At 42.8% G+C, this 22,862-nt stretch overlaps 1 protein-coding gene across 4 annotated transcripts in view; it reads right to left on the bottom strand.

Annotated features, from left to right (window-relative positions):
• Positions 1-6,756: 6,756 nt before the first annotated feature.
• Positions 6,757-22,862, bottom strand: part of WDFY3 (WD repeat and FYVE domain containing 3) — a 147,997-nt gene continuing 131,891 nt past the window's right edge. For all 4 annotated transcript variants that reach the window (XM_056489731.1, XM_056489733.1, XM_056489732.1 and 1 more), the window contains 18 exons: positions 22,593-22,673; positions 22,140-22,194; positions 21,663-21,782; positions 20,857-20,974; positions 20,298-20,404; positions 19,625-19,778; positions 17,983-18,074; positions 17,455-17,667; positions 15,637-15,784; positions 14,713-14,867; positions 14,275-14,433; positions 12,790-12,969; positions 11,580-11,762; positions 10,875-10,971; positions 9,543-9,872; positions 9,237-9,348; positions 8,753-8,950; positions 6,757-8,271 (listed from right to left, as the gene is read on the bottom strand). In XM_056489731.1, the coding sequence (XP_056345706.1) occupies positions 8,151-8,271; positions 8,753-8,950; positions 9,237-9,348; positions 9,543-9,872; positions 10,875-10,971; positions 11,580-11,762; positions 12,790-12,969; positions 14,275-14,433; positions 14,713-14,867; positions 15,637-15,784; positions 17,455-17,667; positions 17,983-18,074; positions 19,625-19,778; positions 20,298-20,404; positions 20,857-20,974; positions 21,663-21,782; positions 22,140-22,194; positions 22,593-22,673 (2,623 nt within the window). In that variant the 3' untranslated portion in view covers positions 6,757-8,150. The remainder of the gene's footprint in view (positions 8,272-8,752; positions 8,951-9,236; positions 9,349-9,542; positions 9,873-10,874; positions 10,972-11,579; positions 11,763-12,789; positions 12,970-14,274; positions 14,434-14,712; positions 14,868-15,636; positions 15,785-17,454; positions 17,668-17,982; positions 18,075-19,624; positions 19,779-20,297; positions 20,405-20,856; positions 20,975-21,662; positions 21,783-22,139; positions 22,195-22,592; positions 22,674-22,862) is intronic.

Below are 22,862 nucleotides of genomic sequence, written 5' to 3'. Positions count from 1 at the left end.
CACCCCTCCATCAGGTGACACACTGGTTTGCCAGGATTGTTGCCTGTTCAGGTGTGAAGTCCCAGGCTCTGGGAGGTGATGCTAGGAACCTGCCCAAATCCTTCCACACACCCTGCCAGCCAGGGAACAGCCACCTCAGGGCACGTTTCAGTATTGCCTCACCCACAAATCTTCTCTTATACCATGATGACACCAGATTCCACCAACCCAACAGTGCCAACAGTGTTAATTAGTAGCATTAGCAGCTCATAAAAACACAAACAAGGACTTCTGGAACCTGCACAATCATCCCCACCAACCCAGAGTGGGGAAAGGGAGATGTATTCCCTCATCCTCTTGTGGAGACAAGACAGGTCCTGCAGTGCAGCAAGGCCATCCCTGCCAGGACACAGCCCAGAGCCATTGTTTGTGATAACACCTTCCCAACTTCAGCCTTATAAAGGATAAGCAGTGCAGCCAGCAAACTCCTGACTCCCACAGGAGGTTGTCATTGCTGCAATAACACACTGGATACAAAGCTGCCCTTGTCTGCCCCATGTTGGGTTCCAAAAAGGACCACGGAAGGTGGACCTTGGCTGCACATCAGTTGCTCACCAAGCTGCTCTTATCATTCCCCTCCTCAGCAGGGTGGAGGAGAGAAAATAAAATGAAAAAAACCCCAAATCTGGTCATGATAAAGACAATTAAAGAGTGTTACCAGCCCCTTTTCAGGTACCCACACACAGCCCAGCACTGTGAGGATGCTGTGGGGAGATGAGCTTCATCCCAGCCAGGCCCAATAAACCCTTTAGGTTTTCCATCTGGCCACTGGGCCTCCTGCAGGCAAACAGCTCCACTGTACCCCCAGGGACTGGCAAGGGACTGCCCCTGCACAGCAGAGCTTCTTCAGCTTGAGGACAAAGAGCAAATTGTCCCAAGGACAGCAGCTGCCTGTCAGAGAGCTTTATTATTCCAGGACAGTGAAGGATCTCACACTTGGAATGAAACAAAATGGAATGTTTGCTCTCTAGCTCACTGTCTTTCCTGTGCATCTGAGGTTCCAACAAAAAGGGTATTTTTTGTTTGTGACAGACTGAACCAAATGTTAGGGGTGACCCACTGAGCAAACTGTAAAACACATTTGCTTTTTTCTACCTTCTAGGGGATGGATTCTGAAATCCACTGGATTTGGTAAGAATATTTTCTTGCCTAAACATCCCCGCTGGAGCAGTGGAATTTCTCCCTGTACAGGCACTGCAGGAGGGTGGGCTGTGGGTGCAGAAAGGCAAAAATGCTGTCCAGCTAAGTATTCATTCTTACTGTGAGGATATAAGGAGGCCTCATGTTGCTGGAGGATTTACTAGGAAAGGTTTTGAGCCTGCAGATGGAGTTCCAACTTAAGTCTCTCCACCACTTGGAAAAGTGGGGGCTTCATGCTTTATAGAGAGAACTCACAAAAAGGTAATTTGCAGCCTGGGTTTAGGAGAGCTGGTCTCTGGATGATGAGCACAGCAAGAGAGTGAAATGGGGTGGAGCTACAGTAATTAATTTAATAAAGGGCTTCATTACAGTCAGTCCCTTTGGGCTGAAATGCTCAGGGCTGGAGAATAATCCTGGAGCAGCTGAAAATGGGGGAGTGGACAGAAATCAGCAATATGAGAGCTTTTTACCTATTTGGAAATTGAGAGGAGCTTAGACTCACCACAAGGTTTCTGCTGAGTTCCACAGGATCAGGTTCCATGGGCCACATTTTCTGTCTCAGCCAGTGGATGTGCTGTGGTCAGTGACATTGGGATTTTTACCTAAAGGAGATGCACAAAACAACAGCTACCAGTGAAGCTGGTTTAATAATAATTCCTCTCAAACACCTTCAGTTGGGCACTGCCAGGTCATTGCTCACTCACCCAAGAAGCCAGATGTACAGTACAGCAACACTCTGGGTATTCCCTGGTTCCAACGTGCTCTTCTGAATGCAGAGATACCCATCAGGTGCCCTCTTGACCTGGATATGGAGTGCCTGGGCAGTGGTGCCTGTCATAACTTTCTTCCAGACTTAAGTGCAATTGTGTACATTTGTTACATGCTTTGCCTTGGGGCTGTGTGCAATCCCTGTGGTTTCATGTTTATCTTTGATGTAATCAGTGTTCAAATTTCATCTACTATGAAACTTTACAGGAGTGTCCATCTTGCCTTTTTTTTTTTTTTTTTTCCCTTTAAAAATGTTGTTTCATCTTCATCAACTCAAAGCTACAGTAGAGCAGCAAAGTCTGTACTGGAATGATTACAAGATCTTTCAATAAAGGCTTCTAGGAGCTGTGTCACTACAAATAGATTTTTCTTCTTCTGCTGCATTGCTAACTACCAGAAAAGCTGCAGCTTCTCAAGCTGTGTCACAACTGTCCTGTTAGCCCCAGGCCTCAGTCCTTGCTGTAAAAAGGTTCTGATAACCAAGGCTTTGCCTACAAACACATTCCCCAGAGATAACCAGTGCAAAGCACCTCCTGTCTCTGGGCTTTGCTGCACCAGGGTGTCACGTTCCAACTTGCTATTTCTGTCTGCCTGGGTGGCTGTCATGGTGAGCAATGCCAGCCTGTGACACAGTGCAAAGAAACAAATTGGGGCTCTGCAGGAAAATACATTTTTGCTGCTGCATGAATTCAAAGCTGCTCTGTTACCCTTGAAGAAACTATAAGGAAAAAAGTAAGAGCTGAGGTTTTAACTCATCAGCAGAAGTAACCCTGGTTACTGATATTTTTAGTTAATACAGCTTTTCACAGCTGGGCTCAAACCTATTTTACTCTCTCTCTCTCTCAGGAAGCAGCCTTGACTTCAGTGAGGACTTAGCAGTTTTCTAGAGCTAAGCCCCAGCATTTAGGAAGAGAGTCTTTTTTTATTCTCCTTTGTTGCCAGTCTGTGTCTCAGCTCAGTTTGGGGCTGATCAGCTCTTGGATAAATGCACACATCCCATTACTTTATATGGGTAAATTTGGAGAGCTTGGGTGGTGTGTTGGAAAACCTGCAGGACTGCTCTGCCCCTTCACAGGGGTTGGGAAATGGCTCCCAGGTTTCTCTGCTGTTGGAGCATTCATCCTGTGATGAGCATCCCTGTGAGCTGCTGCTTTGTGAGAAGAGAGCAGCCAAGCACCAGCAGCACCATGACGGTACCTCCCCAGCTTCAAGATGGTCTGGGCAGAGCAGCCAAGCTTTAAGGAGAGCTTAAAGCTCTCAGAAGCTGCCCCTGGGAAGGGCTGGGAGCTCTGCCCAGAGCACACCCCCTTCATTTTTAATTTTTCATTCTTATCACTGCTGTTGGGCAAAGCCTTGCTACACCTCCCCTCACCTCAGTGTTTACAGTGGAAACACTCCCACCTGCACGGTCTCTGCTCCTGCACCAGGGCTCTGGTGTCCCCTGTGCAGGCAGGATTGCATTTATGTTCATCCGTGACCAAGTTTTGGTCCCATTCCTTCCAAAGTGCCCTTTTTGGGGGGCCAGGCCCACATCCAACACAGTACCACACAACTCTTCTCCAGGAAGACAGGGCAGGATTTGGCTCCCTGTTCCTATCAGCCCTGTTCCTGGGCTTGCTAATCCCACCCTCCTCCCTTTGCAGTGTGGCACAGTAACCTCACTTGTGAATCAAATCTGTGTCCCACCACCAGGAATTCCTTAGAAACACTCATGCATTTTATACAGAACACAGAGCCTCACCTTTCTGAGTTACTGCACCTCTCATGAAAGGCAATTTGGTCACAGCAAATTGGCTGCAAATTTGGTTTTACCTGCTAAGTGGAATGCCTGGCCCCGGGCGGTGCTTCTGCCTGGCAGGAACTGTGGTGGAGCCAGAGCTAAAGGCTGGGGCACTTGCAAGGAGCTGCCTGTCACTCAAGTGCCTCATTTCACTCCAAAACTGGCTGCTGGCCCAGCTGATGCCTGCTGGGATTTTACAGGGCTGGGACTGCACTCTCCCAGTCAAAAGGTGCATCAGGATTGTGGGCTCCATTGCTTCCCAATGCTCGTTCCTGGCATCCCCACTGCCCACCTGGAATATGAGCCTGAAATACTGCATACAGTAAATGACCCAGCTGCACAGAGCCTGGAGCTGCTGTTAGCAGGAAATCTCTTCCCAAAAGGAGTGGGAGGGGATGCCAGACCCCACAGCCTGGAGTTGGCATGGTTACCTGGCTCAGAGTGCTCTGGTGATGTTCATCCATGACCTGCTCCCTGGCAGCAGCAGGACACTCAGGCTGCAGCTGTCAAATGTCTGCAGCTGCTGAGCACAGCAACTCCCCCAAAACTGTTAAAGAGAAAGTTTTTTTTTCAGTGTGTGGAAAGATATAAAATGTGGAAATGGCCAAGTGTGAAATACTTGAGCTTACAAAAAGTAGACATTATCATCCCATATAACCAAGACATGGCCAAGCAAGGCCATGGAAACAATTTCTCTAACTCCCTCCTTTTCCACTGCCCTTATCCAGCACAACTTAAATAATTATTTTCTGTGTTCTTCTGCTATATTGGCAGAGCTTGTTCTTCTACACACTGTCAGATTCTGCTGAATTCAATTTAAAGCAAAAAAGAACAAAGGCAGATGATTTCATGCTGCACTGTCACAGAAGGCCATACCCACATTCAGAAAACAAAACTCTGACAAGAAACTTACAGAAACTTACTCCTCATGATGACACAGAAAAATGGTACTCATTAGTTACCACTCCCGAGTTAAAAATGTTTATTCAACTGCAAAATGTTGTGTCTTTCCAACAAATGCAAAACAGCTTTTTGGTGGTAAATAGCAGGTATTTATTTGAAATGAAAAAAAAAAAAAACTTCAGTACCTGAACTATTGCATTTAATCATGTATTGTTGTAATTGTGTTACTCTACCTTTTTGCATTGGAGACAAATATACAATGAACATTCAGATATCACAGATTGCACACTAGATAGTAAATCGTCAGGCCTTTTACGTAACCACCAAAAAACAGATATTGGATTCTGCAATATAGTACAAAATTCCACACTCCAGTCTTAGCCAGTTATCTTCAATTTACTCCTGATGCTGTACAAATAAATGGCCATTTAACTAGGGCTTACAAGTTAATAACAGGACAAAAAAAATATACATTGCACTGACACAAAAAGTCAGCTGTGTTAATAGTCATGCAACAAGTAACCAAACTTGCTGAAATTAAAAATACTTTCTAAAAACAGTTTTAACTGCAGAAGTATTTTATACACAGTTCATTTACCGAAACAAAAGGAGTCTTTAAATGATACAAAGCAAATATAAGTTTCTACCAATTTTATACATAAGAAAGTGCAAAATAACTTATCTAAAGTGTTTTGCTATTGAACTGATGACTGTTGGCTGGAAGCAGCCAACCCCCTCTCAAAAGCATGACATTACAGTTGCACACTACATACGAATGTTAGGAGTACATGGATAAGTTTACTACAAAGAACAAGGCAGGAGAAGACATGTGAGGTACTTGCAGAGAATACAGTCTACTAATGTTAGTGTACATGAGTATATTTTTGCTCAACAGATTTTTACATGGAAAACAAAGCAAGTATTTGCATTAGAAGCTCGAATGAAATGGAAAAGAACCCCACTCCCACGTGAACACCACAGTTGCCCACAGCACCAGCTGCCAGAGGAAATACGAGCAGGTGTTTGTCCCCCTCCGCCTCCAACAAGCAAAAACGTGGTTTTTTGGGAACAGAATTAAGTCAGAGGGCTGTGGTGGTTTGCCTGCAAAATGTAAACTGGGCCTAGCCTGCACACTGCAGAATTTGAAAGGAACAAGGATCTCTTAGTGTGGCGCCGAGGCCGCAGGCGTGAACAACACCCGTACAACGCGCCTGCGGCTGACAGCCCATCCTCGGGACCCACGGCACGACTGTCCTGGCTTCAGTCCACAGAAAAGAAGGCTTCCCTAAATCTGGGGGTCATTTGGAAATCTGGAGGCAAGGGGAGGAAATCTGTGGACTCCAAGGCATTTAAGAGTTGGTAAAACAGCCTTTTCTTCAAACAGAAAACGTTAAGGCCACGAGCCTGTCTTCTGAACTATGCTGGTTTTGCATCGTTTTGGGAAGGGTGAAGGCAACGTTAGAGAGAACAGCTGAACACAGAAATTCCAGTGCTCTGCACATGCTTACCGAGGACCTCTTCCTGTTTTTAGGGTCAAATCTGCCAGGTAGCCAGTAGTCAGTGTGGCTACTTGACCATCACTCTTTGGATCCAAAATTTGGGTCAGCTAAGCTCAACAAACCTGCATTTACTCAACAGTGTGCAAGGGCTCTAGAGAAGCCTTTCTGTTCATTTGGGGACCTAGTATACATACCAAAACAGGAATATATCTCAATTTTACAGACCAGCACATACATAATAAACAAACAAGTATCAAAATACATATTTAACCTTCAGTGCATAAACATGTGATACAAGGGTAAATAGTAAGTGGTCAGAATTAACAAATTATTCACTGCTAAAAGCTCAAATCAAGAGAAGACAGGGGCCCTCTGGAAGGAGATCATCCCAACACAGAGGGTCTGGCATTTTTGATGGTGCAATTCCAACAACAATGCTGGTTTTAAGGATTTGCCATCCCAGGGCCAGAGCCTGCCCAAGTCATTCCAAGTGCAGGATAATCTCATCCCTTTGAGTGACAACATTCACTCAAGTACTGTCAGAGCCACCTGTCTTCTGTTGGTCTGGGTCATATCCTTACCTCTAGTTAAAAGAATCCATTGTGAATATACCTAGCTCTAGATCAGTTTGTCACCCATTTACAAAATATATACACGTATGTTAAAAACCAAAACCAAACCGACCACCAGCCTGCCTGCTGCCCTCCCTCTCCCCCCTCACCCAACCAAAAACCCACTGGCAAGACCTCATGCAGAAATTCAGTCCATGGGCCTATCCCAATGCACGTGCTCCAATCCCAGCGGATATCAGTGTCTCTACTTCATCCTACATGTAGTGCAAAATAAATGACAGAGTAGTAAAAAAATACTGCAATTAAATTCATATTGAAACTTAAAAACCATCATGGAAATCTACTGCTGTCCTCAAGCTGATGGTGTGTGCTGAAAGACAAAGAGAGCTCCCAGGAGCATTTCTGACATGACCAAGATCACCCTGCTTTAGAGTAGTGCCAAAAAAGGTTCCAAAAAAGGTTTTTTGCAGAGAAGCTATGGGACAACAGCAGTTAAATTTTATGCACAAGGAGTTAATTCTGTACCTATATGCAAAAGCCAATTGCTATTGACTAAAGAAGATAAAAGCTGGTTCTTGCACTGCATGAATCAGCTGCTAATGAACAGTAAGTAATTAACAAAACCGCAGCTCTGACATATATATAAAAGAGGCCTTATTAAATATGAACAACACTGAGGTGGTAAATAGTTTGGTATAAAATGCAACACAAGTGTACAATTTAGTTCCTGGTTATCTTACAGCTAGAATAAAATACTCCAAGTTCCTATACTCAAAAATGTTTTCTTTTGAAAAAATCCATGTAATTCTATGAATAGCCTCACTTAAATTAAGATACTGTGGGCAACTGAAAGAACAAACATGCACAGACTGGATTTTTAACAGAAATACACGTAATGCCTTTGAGTTTTCTGTTTTTGTTTTTTTTTTTAAACATTCGTATCTGAATTGATAGATGAGATAAAGATGCCACACAAAGTACAGTGGTTAATCTGAAGTCCCATGTAACAGGCAGTTAAGTTCATATTTAGATAAAAAGGCCATTATACCTATTTACAATATACACAGTTGCTTGCGAAGAAGGCAGATTTACAACTATCTTCTAAAAAGCCTTGCCCTCCCCTCCCCCCAGTTAAGATGACTAACTACAAAAACAAGACAAGAAGGGGTGTTTGGGATAAGCGAGGATTTTCTCGACAGCCATGTCAGCATGGGCTTAGGGGCTGCCAGTTCTGTTGGATCTGTGGTTATTAACCTTGTCTTCCTGGGCTTTGCTCTTCTCCTCGTCTGCCTTCTGTCCACACAACCCAATGCAATGATCCCTTTTGACTCTTCGTGCGGAGAACGCAGTATAAACGTAAGTGTAAACAGACAACATTCCAACTCCTTCCCGTGCTCTCCCTGCTTCCTGGAGTGACAGCGGGGCTGGATGAGGTTTGCCAGGCCCACATCAATTTCTGGAACCCTCCTCCGAGCCCCGCTCGTGCTGCAGGTTGTAGAAACAGTTCTGGCACACCCTGACTGGCGAAGAAATCTTCAGCCGTTTGATTTCTGACTGAAACCGGCTGCACCTGGGGGAAAAAACAACCATCACTGAACACAGGTCCTCTCCATTTCCACCCATTTTCTACTGAGCTGTGGGAATTATCACCATGACTTCAAACTCCAGGAAACTGTCCTAACTTACCTTGACATGGAGATGCAAAGCAGTGTGGCACTCAAAATCACTCAGAAGCAAATCACTCAAAATGATCACAACAGAGTCAATGCAATGAAACTGTGTGACAGAGCTTAAAAACAGCTGCTGCCACCAGTTTAGACTCAAATAAAACTACAAATATCATTTCTGACCCAGTGGATCAGACAGGAGACTTGCACTTCAGTTGTGGGTAAAGGGAGCTCACACACATCCTCTGTGCCATGCATTTTATCTGAAGCTGCCTGCTAGTGGCTCCATAATCAGCATCCTCACAGCCCTGTACACAGTTCAAGCAGCCTCGACCTCTCACCAGAGTTCACAGCTTTTCCCCACCCAAAATGCTGGCTGCTTACTTCTGGCAGAAGAGCTGTCCGCAGTTCCTGCAGTGGTGCCGCCTCTCGGTGAGCGAGAAGCGCACGGTGCAGCCCGAGCAGCTGTCGCCGCCCTCGTCCTTCACCCAGTGGTCGGCCGCCGACCGGCCCGGCTGATCGCTCACCGACCAGCTGAACACCCTGCCCCGGCCGTCCCCGATCAGGATCCTGCTGTGATCCCTGCAAGGAAAGGCAACAGCATTCCTGCAGCAGCTCTGGTAACCACAGGCACGGATGCCTGATTTCACACAACAGAGAATACAAAGTGGTAAAGTGCCAGCGTGGGAACCAATGCCCCAAACACTCTGCTCCAGCTGAGAAATGGAGCTGCAACAGTCCATGTAGCAAAGAGCAGCTGAACAGGTCTCCCTCTCTTTAGTGCTTTTATCTCAGTCCTTGAAGGAGGCTGCCCTGCACAGAACAGTTATGAACAAGAACACTGGAAGGCCCCCCAGGTGTCACTCACTTGGAGATGCCGAGCGCGGTGATTTCTGCTGGGTGTGCGTTGTCTTTGCGATCAAATGCCGTGTGCATAGTTAGTTTGCTTCTGAACACCAGCTGACGCTCCCATCTGTATCCTACAAAGGAGTGGGAAGTGGGAGGGGATAAAGCAAATTTGCTCCTTCTCATTTTTGCTCCCTCCTCCCCCAAGATACATATAACTGCAACTTTGTAGTATGAAAAAAATCTCCCTCAGAGATTCAAGTTTTTCTCTTTTCCTATACCATTTGACTCAGGAATAAAACTGAGGGCTGTGCACGGTTTCTTTTACCTGGTTTGAGCTTGCTGTAGTGCCGTGCTTCAGCATAGCTGGGGTGGGGGTGGTTAACCTGAGCGTGGGGATGCATTTTTGCTTGTCCCTCGGAATAATTCACAAAGATAAATCCATCTTTCTCATCCAGGCTGAGCTGGTCTGACCAGCGCCTGGAGTCATCGGAGCTGCTGTCTGCTGACCATGCTGCTGCTGCTCTGGCTGATGATGACCGAGGCCTGTGGCTGGTGCTGCTTGGCTGGCTCTGGCTCTCCTGCACTTTTGTGTCCTGGCCCATGCAGGGATCGTCTGCCTCGGAGTCACTGCTGTCTTCTTCATGGGCTTCCTGCCCTGGATTGGCACAACAGGGGACAAGGTGCTGTTAGTGAGCTGGTTATGGCCTGAGCCTTTTCCTTATTGCCTGCAACCCAACAGGCACCAACACTGCTGAGAGAGGGACACTGCATGCAGGCATCTCAGAGCCATTTCAGAGACTCAGCTCCCGCCAGGAATCACACCATTCTTATTTTCGGCACTTTATTTGCACTTTTCTCTCTTGCCAGAGAACGACACCCCTTAGGTGAAGCTATTTCCTACAATAGTCCCTCTGAGGAAGGTTATAACAGACAAAAGGAGCAAAAACTTCAGAAACACTCAAGTTGGCAAAACCTTTCAGCAAAACTTACACAAGTAAGCACAGTCAGCTATGCTGAAACTGACTGAAAAATATGATGCAGAGACTTGTTAATAACAGGACTTGTTATTAGCACAAAAAACAATTACCAAAGACATTTATACTCTGAGTGAAACTCAAAATAACCAAAAGGGATATTTATATAATAATTACTAATGAGTATCATGAGGTTCAGATCCAAATTCAGATCATATCTTCAGTATGAAGAGGGCAAGAGGAAGGTGAGATGGCTAAAAGAAATGATCATAAAGCACAGCCCAAAATCTTCCAAGAGCAGAAAGGGATATCATTGCTTGTCTTGTTTAAGCTGTTCCATCAGCACATTAACTCAGCTGCTATGCTATTATTTCATTTCATACTAAAAAATATCTAGCTTTTGGAAAATCCACTGAGCGCACCAACACTGGAAACAAACACAGAGGAAAGTTCCACCTTCACAGAAAAGAAGCTACAATGGGTAACATTTTTTCTAACTTGTAAAAATATGAAACTATCTTAAGCAAGGTGGTGAACACAGAACTCTGATGCTCTGTTCATTGTGCCTTTTGAGATAAAATCTCCATCATCCTGTTCTGCACTGTATAACCACAGGACTTCACCTACCTATAGCAAAGATCAGATACAACAGGGAAATACCAAACACTTTCCAGGAGACATACCTATCTGTGCTTCCTGACAGTCCTCTTGCATTTCCAGCATCTCCACAGGCTCTGGAGCTGGTGTTTCTGGCACCTGCAAAAACTCCATCCGCCAGAACTGGAGGGACAGGGAATAAGCAGAGTGGTACTTATTGAACACTTGGCTTTTTCCTGAGGCACTTGTAGTTAAAATAGCTTAGTAGAATTGTGTACTGCACTGGTAGCATGCAAGGCAGGTCACATCTCCATACTAAACCCTGTTTTTGGGGACTAGAAACGGTAAGAGGACATCTGTGTTCATGCCTGAATCCACTCCACACAGGTGTCTGACCAGCAGACTCTGGTTAAGGCTGCACACAGAAGTACTGAAAATTGGGTTAGACTGGTAGTGATCAGAGATGACACTAAGTTTCTCTTTTCTTTCTAGTCTCAAGGCATGTGAAACTAATATGGTGAACCAAAACAACCGTCTGCAGGCTTGAAAGCTGGTGACCAAAACAGTGCAGGAAGGAAAACGTATGCTCTGCTGACTGTTGGTGGCTACCACATCCCAATGGGGGCATCAAAAAGGAGAAAGAACTGTTCAGGTGAAACTCCCAAATACAGCAGGACTGCTTTTGGTCCTGGGCAGGACACTGTGCTGTCCTGGATAGGCATGACTTCTCTAAGCACTACTACCACCAAGGCATAAGGTTTATTTTCCAGACAGTGATTCCTGGTACTCACCCGGACAACCCCGTCCGAATGCCCCGTCACGATGACGTTCTGGGTGTCCCACTCGTTCATCTCTGACACAAAACAACACATTATTTGCTGGCTTTGGCCAGTGAAAGTGTTGACACTTGCAGTAGGGCTGCCATTGATGCTCCACACATGGATGTAAGTGCCAGCACAGGATACAATGTCTCCCTGCAAAGACAAGTAACACCTCCAGATTTCAATACAAATTTGCAGGTATTCTTCCACAAAAATATAAAGTCAAGTTCATTTATAAGCCAAGTTGCAAGGCTGGCATTTTTCAGGAAGTTCTATTCAACAGGAGTATGGCCAGTTGAAGAAACCTTTACGATTATACACTTTTTTTTTTTTTAACTCTACCTAGAAAACTACACTTAGGAGCAACTTATTTTTTCTATTGACAACATAGAATGAGTTGACCAACTCCTCCACTTTCCATAGCATATTAATCCAACAGCCTATTTTTAGTGTTTCCAAAGACTGCTCATGTTGATTCTGGTTTTTTTCACAAATACGTACCACCTTTAATTTCATTTGCTTCCTTATTGGGAACAGTCCAAACAACTGCAGAGAAAAGCAGGAGCTGCAGTCTGAAGCACTGGCAGTGCTACAACCAGACCACCAGCAGCTAATGAACTGTACCACTTGCTACCCTCTGCTTGATTTACAGCCCTCTCTTGTCTTGATTTCAACCACTGCATCTGCTCCAGCTGCAGCTGGGTCCATCCAGCCCTGATGGCCATGCATGGGAGCTGGAAACACCGATTTGTAACTCACAGGACCACCAGGAAAAGACAGTTTTTTAGGATATGTCTTGTTTCCACTTCAACTGGCATTGCATTTTCACCCAAGTATACTGTGTTTCCTTCAAACTCAGAGAATCTAACCAAGGTCATGCATCAAAAGCATTTCTTAGCTCCTGTGGCAGGTCTGGCAGCTCACTTGCAATGTCACACCAACTATACTGCTTCCAGCACTGTTAATAATCTCTTCTGAGCTCAAGCCACTCTGTGTGGAATGCACCCATGTACAGCTCTGAACAAATGACAAGATTATTCCCTAAACCAGCTGTTAATCAGTTTTCAGATGAGTTATACAAGTTCTGCTAAGTCAACAGGATAGCCTAGTGGTTTTTCCCTTTGGTTTAATGATTTCCAGCTCCTGCTCCTGCTCCCTGGAGGATGGCTGTGGCTCTCACCGTTAGCTCATTGATGCAGAGGGCTGAGATGGGAGCCCTGTGGCCCCGGAGCTGAGTCAGGAAGGAGAGCTTGTTCAGGTCCCAGATGATGCAGGTGCGGTCCCGGGAGCCGCTCACGATGATGTGATACGCCAGCGACGCCGTCAAGCACGTGACAGTGTCAGTGTGACCCAGCAGGGCCTGCACACACAAGGCAGGAGCAAAAGCAGCAATCAGGAGAGAGCACAAAGATTCCACACCAAACCCTCTGACCTGAAAGGTTCAGGTAACCTAACCAGAATATCCTATCACAAGATGCACCTTATAACTCTTCAGTTTATAACTATTTCCATCACTGAAAATGGTAAAAGTATTATTTTTTTTCCATTTATAAAAACTCTGACAAAACAAAATTTCAAGGGTCTTATGTTATAGATCCTTCCACTGAAAAAAACCCCATTCTGCATCAGTAGCCTGTTTATCAGGTGAGAAAGTGTTCCAGGCTGCACCTGAAATTACATTCTGAAAATAGAACTTAATGACTCCTATAGTAACTGCTGATGACTAAGAGAAAACAGAAGAGACAAGAAAGAGTTGCCACCAAAAAGGCAAAGTCAACTGGAAGGAGAAGAAAAACATGAGCAGCTACTCATATGAGGCCCTATTTTTACATTTTAGGCTTAATCTAACTATTGGAAAAACAGTCTGAAAGACAGATTACTAAACCGTGCCCAGTTAAAATGAACTCAGCTAAAATAAAACTTGCTGAACACAGTAAATGTATTCAAATATGCTGCCCCAAAATTTAAGATACAGTGTTTTGTCTCATACACATAATAATTCTCTTAATTTTGTTTCATAAATTTTAGGGAAAGACTTCCTCTGAAATAAAAAAAAAAAAGAGTCCTGCTATTAAGATGCTAATGGAGCAGTAACACAACCTATAACAATGATACACAGCTGCTAGAATATTTTAACTTAGTTGTGGTTGGGTTTTTTTGGTTACATTTGTTGGGTTTGCTGTTTTTTAGTAAACACACAAAACATACTCTGCACTTAGCTACAGCTGACTTTAAAGCATGTGTGTTTGTTTTAGATTAAAAAGTGCTGTAATTAATGATTAAAAAATAAAAAAAAGAAAAAAGAAGAAATTTAACCTTCAAGTCAGCCTCCTTTCACAGGCCTTCCTGACACAGTTTTTAGATGGGGGTATTACATGTAACACTACAAAGCACATTATTTCACAAAACTTACCTGTACAATTTTATTAACACAACTACCAAATTCCCTTTCTGTCCAGAAAGCTCTCAGTGATCCACTATTCTTAAAAACAATGCAATTTTAAAGATGCATTTTGCCCACTTTCAATGCAGATGGCTATCTCAACTACTCCATTCTCCAGAGACCTGCTGGACTCATGGTTTCTAAGGTGAGCAGCAATCATTACATAATTACTTTGATCTTTTTGCATTAATTTATATGAAAGGCAGTTTTATTGTATTTTACCTGTTTCAGTGTGAGGGCTTTAGCTTTTTCTTTGGAGACACCCATTTCCCACACACACACTGCTGTGCTTGTTCCTCCAGTGATAACTAGTTTGGGGTTGGGGCAAATGGCACACAGGATCTGACCCCATTCTGACAAGCACTCATAAACAATCACAGCCTAAAAATTCAGAAAAAAAATAATTACTTGCAGAACTAGCAGTTTGTAGCATAAAAAAAACCCTGGCCAGCACCTTACACTCATTAAGTCACTAAGACCTGGTAAAAAGCTATTATGAGTTAATGTTATTGTGCCAGCATTCTGAAGCAGACCCTCAAGAGGGAGCAATAAAACTGATGCAGCAGAAGATAATGCCATTCACATGTGAAATACATGTTCATTGTTATGTTTTTTTCACTACTGAGTACTCATTGCTGGAACAAATTTCAGATTACAAACCTTGTCTGACTCATAGGTACCCAGTCTGCAGCTGAGGTCTGCATAGCCCCAGGCAAATGTTTTATTCCATGTGGGTGGGATGAGAACCTTGTTCTGCTCTACTGCCAGGATGCCTTTATCAGTACACACAATCTGCCCCACAGGCTCCTTGAGCTCTGAAAAAGAAGATGGGGTTATGCCTTACTGCTGGGAAAGACAAATTCTATCTGACCCCTTGAAGCACCTGCTGCCCTGTCAAAGCAAGGTCTCTGTAGTGGCTATTTATACATTCTTTGCTTCAGCTGCAGTGATGGCAACTTTTACTTCATTCCTAACAAATGCAGAGCCAAATATAGATCAGTGCTTTCTAATTTCCTGACTTAAGAGTCTTCTACCTAAGCCCTGCTATGCCTCATTTAATAGAATGTCCTCCTCTCTTTACAGCAGGGAGCCACAGATTCCTTTACTCAGATAGGAAAGAAATCCCTGTATAGCATTTACCTGCTCTCAGACAATTAAGTTTTGCTCAGTCCAATGTCAGATGTGAACTCAAAAAACACTTTCTTTTGTCTCAGTGCAGCTACCAATACTACATTTTCCTGCCAACATTCCTTAGTACTTCTCAGCACTGCGATAAATAGTCCTTTTGCTGTGAAAATGACAAAAATAAAGACTATCTATAAATAAAAATAGAGGCCCAAAAACAACCTACTTTGTATGTTGTTTGTTAAATTCAAACTTATAAAGAGGTGCTTGGGTTCCATTTTATCCCTCTATTTTTAAAATCTTATATTAAACTGGTGCAGCTCTGGTGTTTCCCAAGTTCCTTTAAGGTAGCTAAGAACATAACAGTACAGCATTAGGATATTTTGAATTTGTCTCTCTCACAAAACTACTATGCCTGGGCAAAGAAACAGCAAAAACTACAGTGGGTTGAAAGTTTACCTTTCACTGGGGCAAGAGATGGCCTCAGGTTGTCCAAATGATGGAAGAAGATCTTGTCCCCTGTGGAACCAGGGGGCACAGAGGCTCCCACAGCCTCTCCATTCAGACGGCTTCTGACACGCTTTGGTGGGTGGGGCTTTTTGAAGAGCTGAAATTCATCAAGAAATTAAATGATCATCCAAAATTACAGGTTTACAAGGGCACAAGCTTAAAAAGATCAGAAATATGTCCAATACCCCTTCTAAAAATTCTGCAGGTCAGCAAATGTTACGTTATACTCAGTATTCACTAATAACCATGATAAGCATTTCAAAAAACTTGAACAAACAATAGAAAAACCAACAAGGAGTGAAACTGCTCTGCCCCCTCAGGCTGTGGCATCTGATGGAGAGCCCTCTTCCAAACTCACCACCAGCACTGCAATGTTTACATCACAACTTTTTAAAATACAAACCCAAACTGCCAGGCACATTACCAGTGGAAGAGATGGGATAAAGAAGATGCATGTTACATTACACAGGAGAGAAGTGCAAAAATGCACAGCAGCCAGGTCACAGAGAGCCTGCCCTGGATCCCCCATGGAAAATAGCAGAAGGGAACAGCAAAATTCTACAGTCACATAAAAATGTGCTCCAAGAGCACTCACCACCAACAAAGCCTGAAGGAAGTTTTGAGTTTCCCAAGTTTAGTGCAATCTATTTCCTCCAGCAAAGGATCATGCAATTCCTGGTAGATTTGACTGCAGGTTTGTACCTAACAGGCATCTGAAGATGCAGGCAGAGCTCTGGACTCAGATGCAGTGTTTTTCTATTGCCCTGCCCTCTGTTCCAGCCCCTGTCTGTCCATCTGGCTTTGGCTGGGCCATGTCTGATTATCATCACAACACAGGGATTGGTTATTATATAAGAGCAGAAAACCCTACAGCCACTACATAATTAGATTACTGAGAGACAGCAAGGAAGAGAAAGGAGAAAAGCCACAGAAGACAGATGAGCAGTTCTTAGCCTTCCTTCCAAGCAATGAGAGACAGACAGCTCTTAGTGGGTTGCCACAGGAACATCCTATGGCTTTTCTGAAACATTATGGGCTGAGAGTTGGCTTGAGCAAATTGCTGAAGGCATCTGTGGCTTCCACCAGATCTAGGATTGGAAATATTCACCAATGACATTTAAGATTTTCACTGAATAGCAAAAAGACTCCAAAGAAATGCCCAATAAAAAAACCCAAATTGAAACAACCAACACTGAGACCCTCCTGAACCTGAACCCCCAGATTTAATATTACATTGACTTATTTAACACAATCTCTTGAAAGGACTGTAGAAAAGCTGTATCAAAAATGGGTCTTTATAGCTCCTTAACTACAGTTGTCCTACAAGAGTGAAGCACCCATGAGACTGAGGTAAAAAAAAGGAGCAGAAGTCATTGCAGAAACTATTTTATTACAGAGTAACTTCAAATACCTTAGCACTAGACATTACTTCGAAGTTGCACTTTCACTCCTCCCCCATGACTTTGCAGCAGGAACATAGAACTTCTCTTTTTTTTATGCTGATTTTTAGAGTTGAGCCACAATTCATTATGCCTTTACTTTAAAGATGTAAAGGGGGAAAAAAGACATTTCTAATCTCACAAGCAAAGCCCAAAGTCAATATTTGTGTAATTTATGAGGGAAACATAAATGATTTCATACCACTGGAAGAATATTTATGAATAAACACTCCCAAGAAGTTTCACTCCTAAAACAGCTTCCTGTTTTACATTAACACATCTCAATTTGAGTGTTAACTGGAAAATAAGAATTCTACAAAGGCTATACCTGCTTTGGTATCTGTCCAAAGTTATTAATGAATCCTATGGTAGCTGTCTCTTTTAATGGATCATTGATGTTATATATGTCCACTTGTCCCTCATAGAAGAGATGGTGAAAGACATTTACAGCTTCTACTGCAGCAGGACCTTGCTGTTTATAGCCAAAGATCAAGTCAATCCACTCATGCAGGTGGGCACTCACAAAGTCACATTCCAGAGCCTGAAATTCAGAAAGCATGCATTAAAATGAGATAAATTGCTCACTGGTTAACTACACTTGCCACGAGGAAAAAACTCAGAACATGATCTGACATATTTTTGTTATGTTTTGATAAAGTTTTTCTTGAAGCAACTCTTGCCTCAAAGCACTCTGTAGCCAAAAAGGAAGGAGATGAAACACTGGTTCTTGGCAACTATCAGACACCAACCCTGAGCTCACAGAGTGGCCTGTGACTGCACAAATTGAGCTTAGATTAATATGCAGTGGAAAGTCCCAACAGACATTTTCTACTGTCACCATTAAAATTCAAATTACCTCCCGATGGACTCTGATGAACTCACGAGGATCTCCTTTTGCCCATGGAGGGAGTATCACATCACCAAGTTTAGTGCCATTTTGTTTACAACCTAATAAAAAACAAAAAGAAGGAAAAAAATTGGATAGAAGCACTGAAACAGAACTGCAACAGCAAAAGTGTAAAAAAAATTAAAAAAATAAAATTCTAATATCTTGTATGTATAAAGGAAGCTATTTCACTCTTTAAAATACTATCTGGGTTTTAAATGTCAGGCAATAAACATGAAAAATTCTGCCTCAGTTGTTCATGTAAGATTGCTTTCAAGAGAAAGAACCCAAATACCCCTCACTAAGACTTATGAACAGGAAAATAATGTTATATCATAGAATGAAATTGTTGTTTTACTCTGAGAATAGCCTGTGCTCCTGTGATGTGGCCAAATACTCATTTCCTAACAGTGCAGAGCTAACTGGTGTCCCCCACAAGCTCCATGCCCAAGGGTACTGGCAATTCCCCCAATGTGCCCATGGCCTGGGCACATTCACCCTGTCCTGGACAGCCTCATTCTCACTCTGGACATCAAATGGTGGCATGTTGTGATATCCAAAAATGTATTTGGTAAAACTCCTCTGTTATATTCTTGTTCTGTCATTTGTTGTCAAGAGATAATTCCACACTTCCTATTAACTCAGAGGAACACCAAAAAATTTCCAACTTTACAGGGGTACACAAAAAATAAGTGCAATGCTCCAACAGAAAGATTACTTGCATTACCAAACTTCAAATCTTCCTTTCTTTTCACCTGAGAGGAAGGAGAGCAGGATTGCTACAAATTGCCACCGTCAAGAGTACCTCAGTGTTTGACAATTTTTCCTTAAAAAAACCTTTCTCCTGTTGGTCCAAATGCAGTGAAGAATTTCCAATGGTTACAGTCCAAAATTATCAGATACAAAGATAAGTGGACAAGAGTTCAACATTTTTTCAGTAATACCCATATTCTTCTGTGTAAACTACAGCTGGGAGAGGTTTTGCAAGGTGTTCATTGGGTTTTGCTTTTCTTTTTTTGCATGGTTGTGCTTCCACTCTTTTACAATAAATTTTGAATAAAGGCTTTGAGGCCATTAAAAGCTATGATTTGATGAATCTTTATTATATTATTGTCATTAGATTCAGAATATAAGAGCTTAATGCCACTGTCAAGAGTGACATATAATAAATAACGTGCATCTCCAACAAACAGGTCACCTACATGACTCCTGTTAAATAATCACTGTCACAAAAGCTGTGACAACTCAAAAAACCTTTAGGAATATTTTCAATTGAAGTTCTAAAAGCGAAGATTTGTCAAAACAGATTTTGAGAAGCTTAAAAAAATAAACTACAAAGATGGCGAACACCATCATGGAACAGGTTACAAGGAGGGAAATGCAGAGTAGAGAAACTCCAAGTAAAACATGATTATCTGTGCATTTTGAAATGGCAAAAACCCCAAAATTGACAAGAATACACCACTCCAAACAAAATCCCTTTCAGAGACTAGCTCTGCAACTCTCAGAAGACACTTTGTATTAACTGCTTAAAACAAACACTCAGTGCTTGAGAAGATATCTGAACATGTTCTCCCACCCACAGCGCTGCTCTCAAGCTCTCATTGCCTACCTAGGTCGAAGTTGTTGGAGTTGAGCAGGAACTCTGGGAGGTAGAAGAACTCGGGGATGAGCTCCTTGACGTCTGCCATGTTGTGCTTGGAGGCGGAGTACCAGGCTTCGCGCACGCTGTGGAACATGCGGTCAGCCAGGTCGAAGTGACCGCCCTGCCGGGCACAGAGAGGGACATGTCAGTGGCACAGCATTCCCAGCACAGCAACCTGGGCCAGCAAGGCAAATCACAACATCCTCTGCCAGGGGAAGACACTAGAACATGGCACGTTTCTTTCTCTAACAACGCCAATCTTATTGGCTGCCTTACTTTCAGGTATGTGATAACAGAAAATCTAGATGCAGATACACAGAATTTTAAGAAAAGAGTCATCTGTCTGATTTCAAGTCTAGTCTCTTTCAGAGAAACAGCAAAATATTTTTCACAATAAAACTTGTTTTGGTTTTTGTCTGCTGATACTTTGTTTTGCATACATTCAGAAAAAGAAAAAAAGGTGAATTCTATCATACCTTTTAAAAAAGACACGTCAAAAACCTGCCAGGCAGTAAAAACTCTGTTAAAAGCTATTTCTTCTATGATATTTGATGAAAGCAAAGCTGACTGATTTTATTTCCTAGTGAAGTCTGAAATATACAGCAGGCAAGAAACTTGTAGTGAGTGATGTAATTTTTACCTGTAACCGTAAGAAAATCTGAGTAAAGGGCTCCATCCGGACAAGATAGGAAGCCACGATCATGGCTGAGGAATAGTGGGTCCCATAGTGATAGGCTGGGGTTTCCCCTGCAGATTAAAAATCATAAACACAGGAGAAAGTAGTTAGGTCACAGAATCAGTACTAACACACAAAGAAATTAACATTGTATTTTAATTATTTGAATGTGGCCTTGGACACATTCAAAATAGCAGACACAGCTGGTTGTGTGCCTCACGTGCCTGACAATTCCAGTCTTAAGATAATGTTAAACTCATCTAAATGTTCAACTGTTCTTTGTTTTTACATACAAACAAAGCTGTCATTTGGGTTTAAAACAAACAACACAGCAAGAAAGCTAATGTCCGTTTGTTCTAATTTAGTCCTTGTTGGACAGTCACTAATAAAACATGGTAAAGGTTCTGCACTTTTATATCCAGATGTCTTTCCCACGTTATAAGAAAATCTGTGAGTCCCTCCCATGATGGCAGGCAAATGTTTCTCTGCTCTTTCTGCAGGATGGATTATTACTTTTACTTACCATTGGGATCTTCCCAATCCTTGTATCGCTTCTTGTACTGGGCTAACCTGTCTTCTGTTTGAGCTCCCATGGGCTTGGCCAGGTTTCTGAATGTTTTGGGATTTGTAAGATCCAGCTCCTTTAAAAATAAAGCAGGCAACAATTTTGTAAGACCAAACCACATCCTTTCAACACTGCTGATTACCACAGTTAGCACCACCTACCTCCTAAGGCTGTTATCCTTGCTTTCTACACACACAGCAATTGCAATGCTGGATATGCTTAAAACAGTCCTTCAGCCTGATCCAAGAGAGTCAGTGTGTTTTATTTTAAATCACATCTGGGTTCTGCACAACTTATGCCCTGCTCCTCTTATCCTGTCCCCAATTCCCCCTAACTTTTTCTTAAATACTCAACAAAAATAGCAGTATTTTATGTAATGGTCTAGTTGGTAGCAATGGCTGTCCACAAAAGAATAAATAGGATGTTTCACCTTTTCCAAAAGCAAATTCTTTCACTCTGGGGCTAGATTTCATAGTAGCCCCAACCAGAGTCTTCTGGGCAAGGATGCTTTCTCTGTGTGCTTAGCATACTTCAGGATACTCAGCTTAAAGCTAATGCAGACATTTACAGGAACTGTTTCAAGGTAGAGGGGTAAATGTCTCTCTCTAGATCCTAGCCCTCACCTATGCACAGACCAACAACATCTGTAAAATCAGCACAGCCAAGATTCTCTAATACCCTCCCTGCTGAGAAGTGGGAGAAACAAAATAGAAACCTCCAACTATAAAAGATTACTAACAAGGCTGACAAGATGCTTCGTTTACCTCTGAGTCATAGTCTGCGAGGATCCAGGGGAAGACAGGGTACTGCATGAGGTCATTATAGGATCTGCCAGCCAGAGTGTTCAAGTGCATCAGGTACTGGAAGTTACTGATTTCTCCTCTCTTAAGGAAGACAGATAACAGCACAGTAAAGTTTCCACTTTACAACAATCAAACATAAACCTGCCAGACTGTCAGTGTACAGCCCTCCCCAAACACAGAAACTTAATTCAGTATTGCAATGCTTGCTCTACTCTATTTTTAATACAGCCCTCCCCCTGCATTTTCAACAGTAGAACCATTTCCTATTTGATGATGATATCATGAAATACTAGAAGTTAAATGCTGAGATACACTTTCTATAACACTATGCTCCACCTGCTAGAATAAGAAGATGCAACTTATGTGTACTGATTATTTAGGTATCACTACAGAACATGGAATTTAATACAAAAAATACATCAACATTTTCATACTTACTTCCCATCTTTGAGTAACAGATTTTTCTCCCACTAAAGTGCTAAGCAAGCCAGACCTAGAGGGAAGAAGAAAGTGAATTTTTTGACTTTGCAGGAAGAGCTGGGTTACAGCTTCACAAGACAACCCAAAATTTCAAGATTAAAAGTTATAAATTAGAAGAATATATCTCTGTTCCTTTTTGCCTTAGCAGTACCTTTTTTTAGAAGTCTAAACACACACTGTAAAAATTATGCATGTTGATTATGCAATTCAGTGCAAGTGGTGGCTGATGAGTAAAATATATTTAACAACTTGGATAAATCTCATGGCTTCAGCACTCCAATTCCTTTCAGAATGTATCTGCATACTGATAACATTAATTCTGATACTCTCCAGATAATCCTGACATCAATGCAAGCATCATTTATTGGAAACTGATAATCCACAGAGGTTGTGAGGAACAGATCCACCTACCCTTGCTCTACACTGGTGTTTGGTCTCTGCCCAGACACCGACTCCGAGCTGTCGGTCAGAGATGGCACCACAGCCAAAAACCTGCAGCAGCAGTTAAAAGATTGTGATTAGTGTTTCTGTCCTTGGGATGTCATCTCCTGAGAAGCAGCATGCATTTAGTACAGTTACAGGCTTCCTTTTGAGCAGCATCACAACATCTCCAACAAACTCGCAGCAGCCTCTTCTCAGTGAAGGCATGTAGTGCCTTCTAGTGGCTCTTTGCTGCAGCAC

The sequence above is a fragment of the Oenanthe melanoleuca genome, chromosome 4 (genome assembly GCF_029582105.1).
Source record: "Oenanthe melanoleuca isolate GR-GAL-2019-014 chromosome 4, OMel1.0, whole genome shotgun sequence".
Lineage (NCBI taxonomy): Eukaryota > Metazoa > Chordata > Aves > Passeriformes > Muscicapidae > Oenanthe > Oenanthe melanoleuca.
The sequence above is the reverse complement of the archived record's forward strand: the minus strand, read 5'-3'. Positions and strand labels throughout refer to the sequence as shown.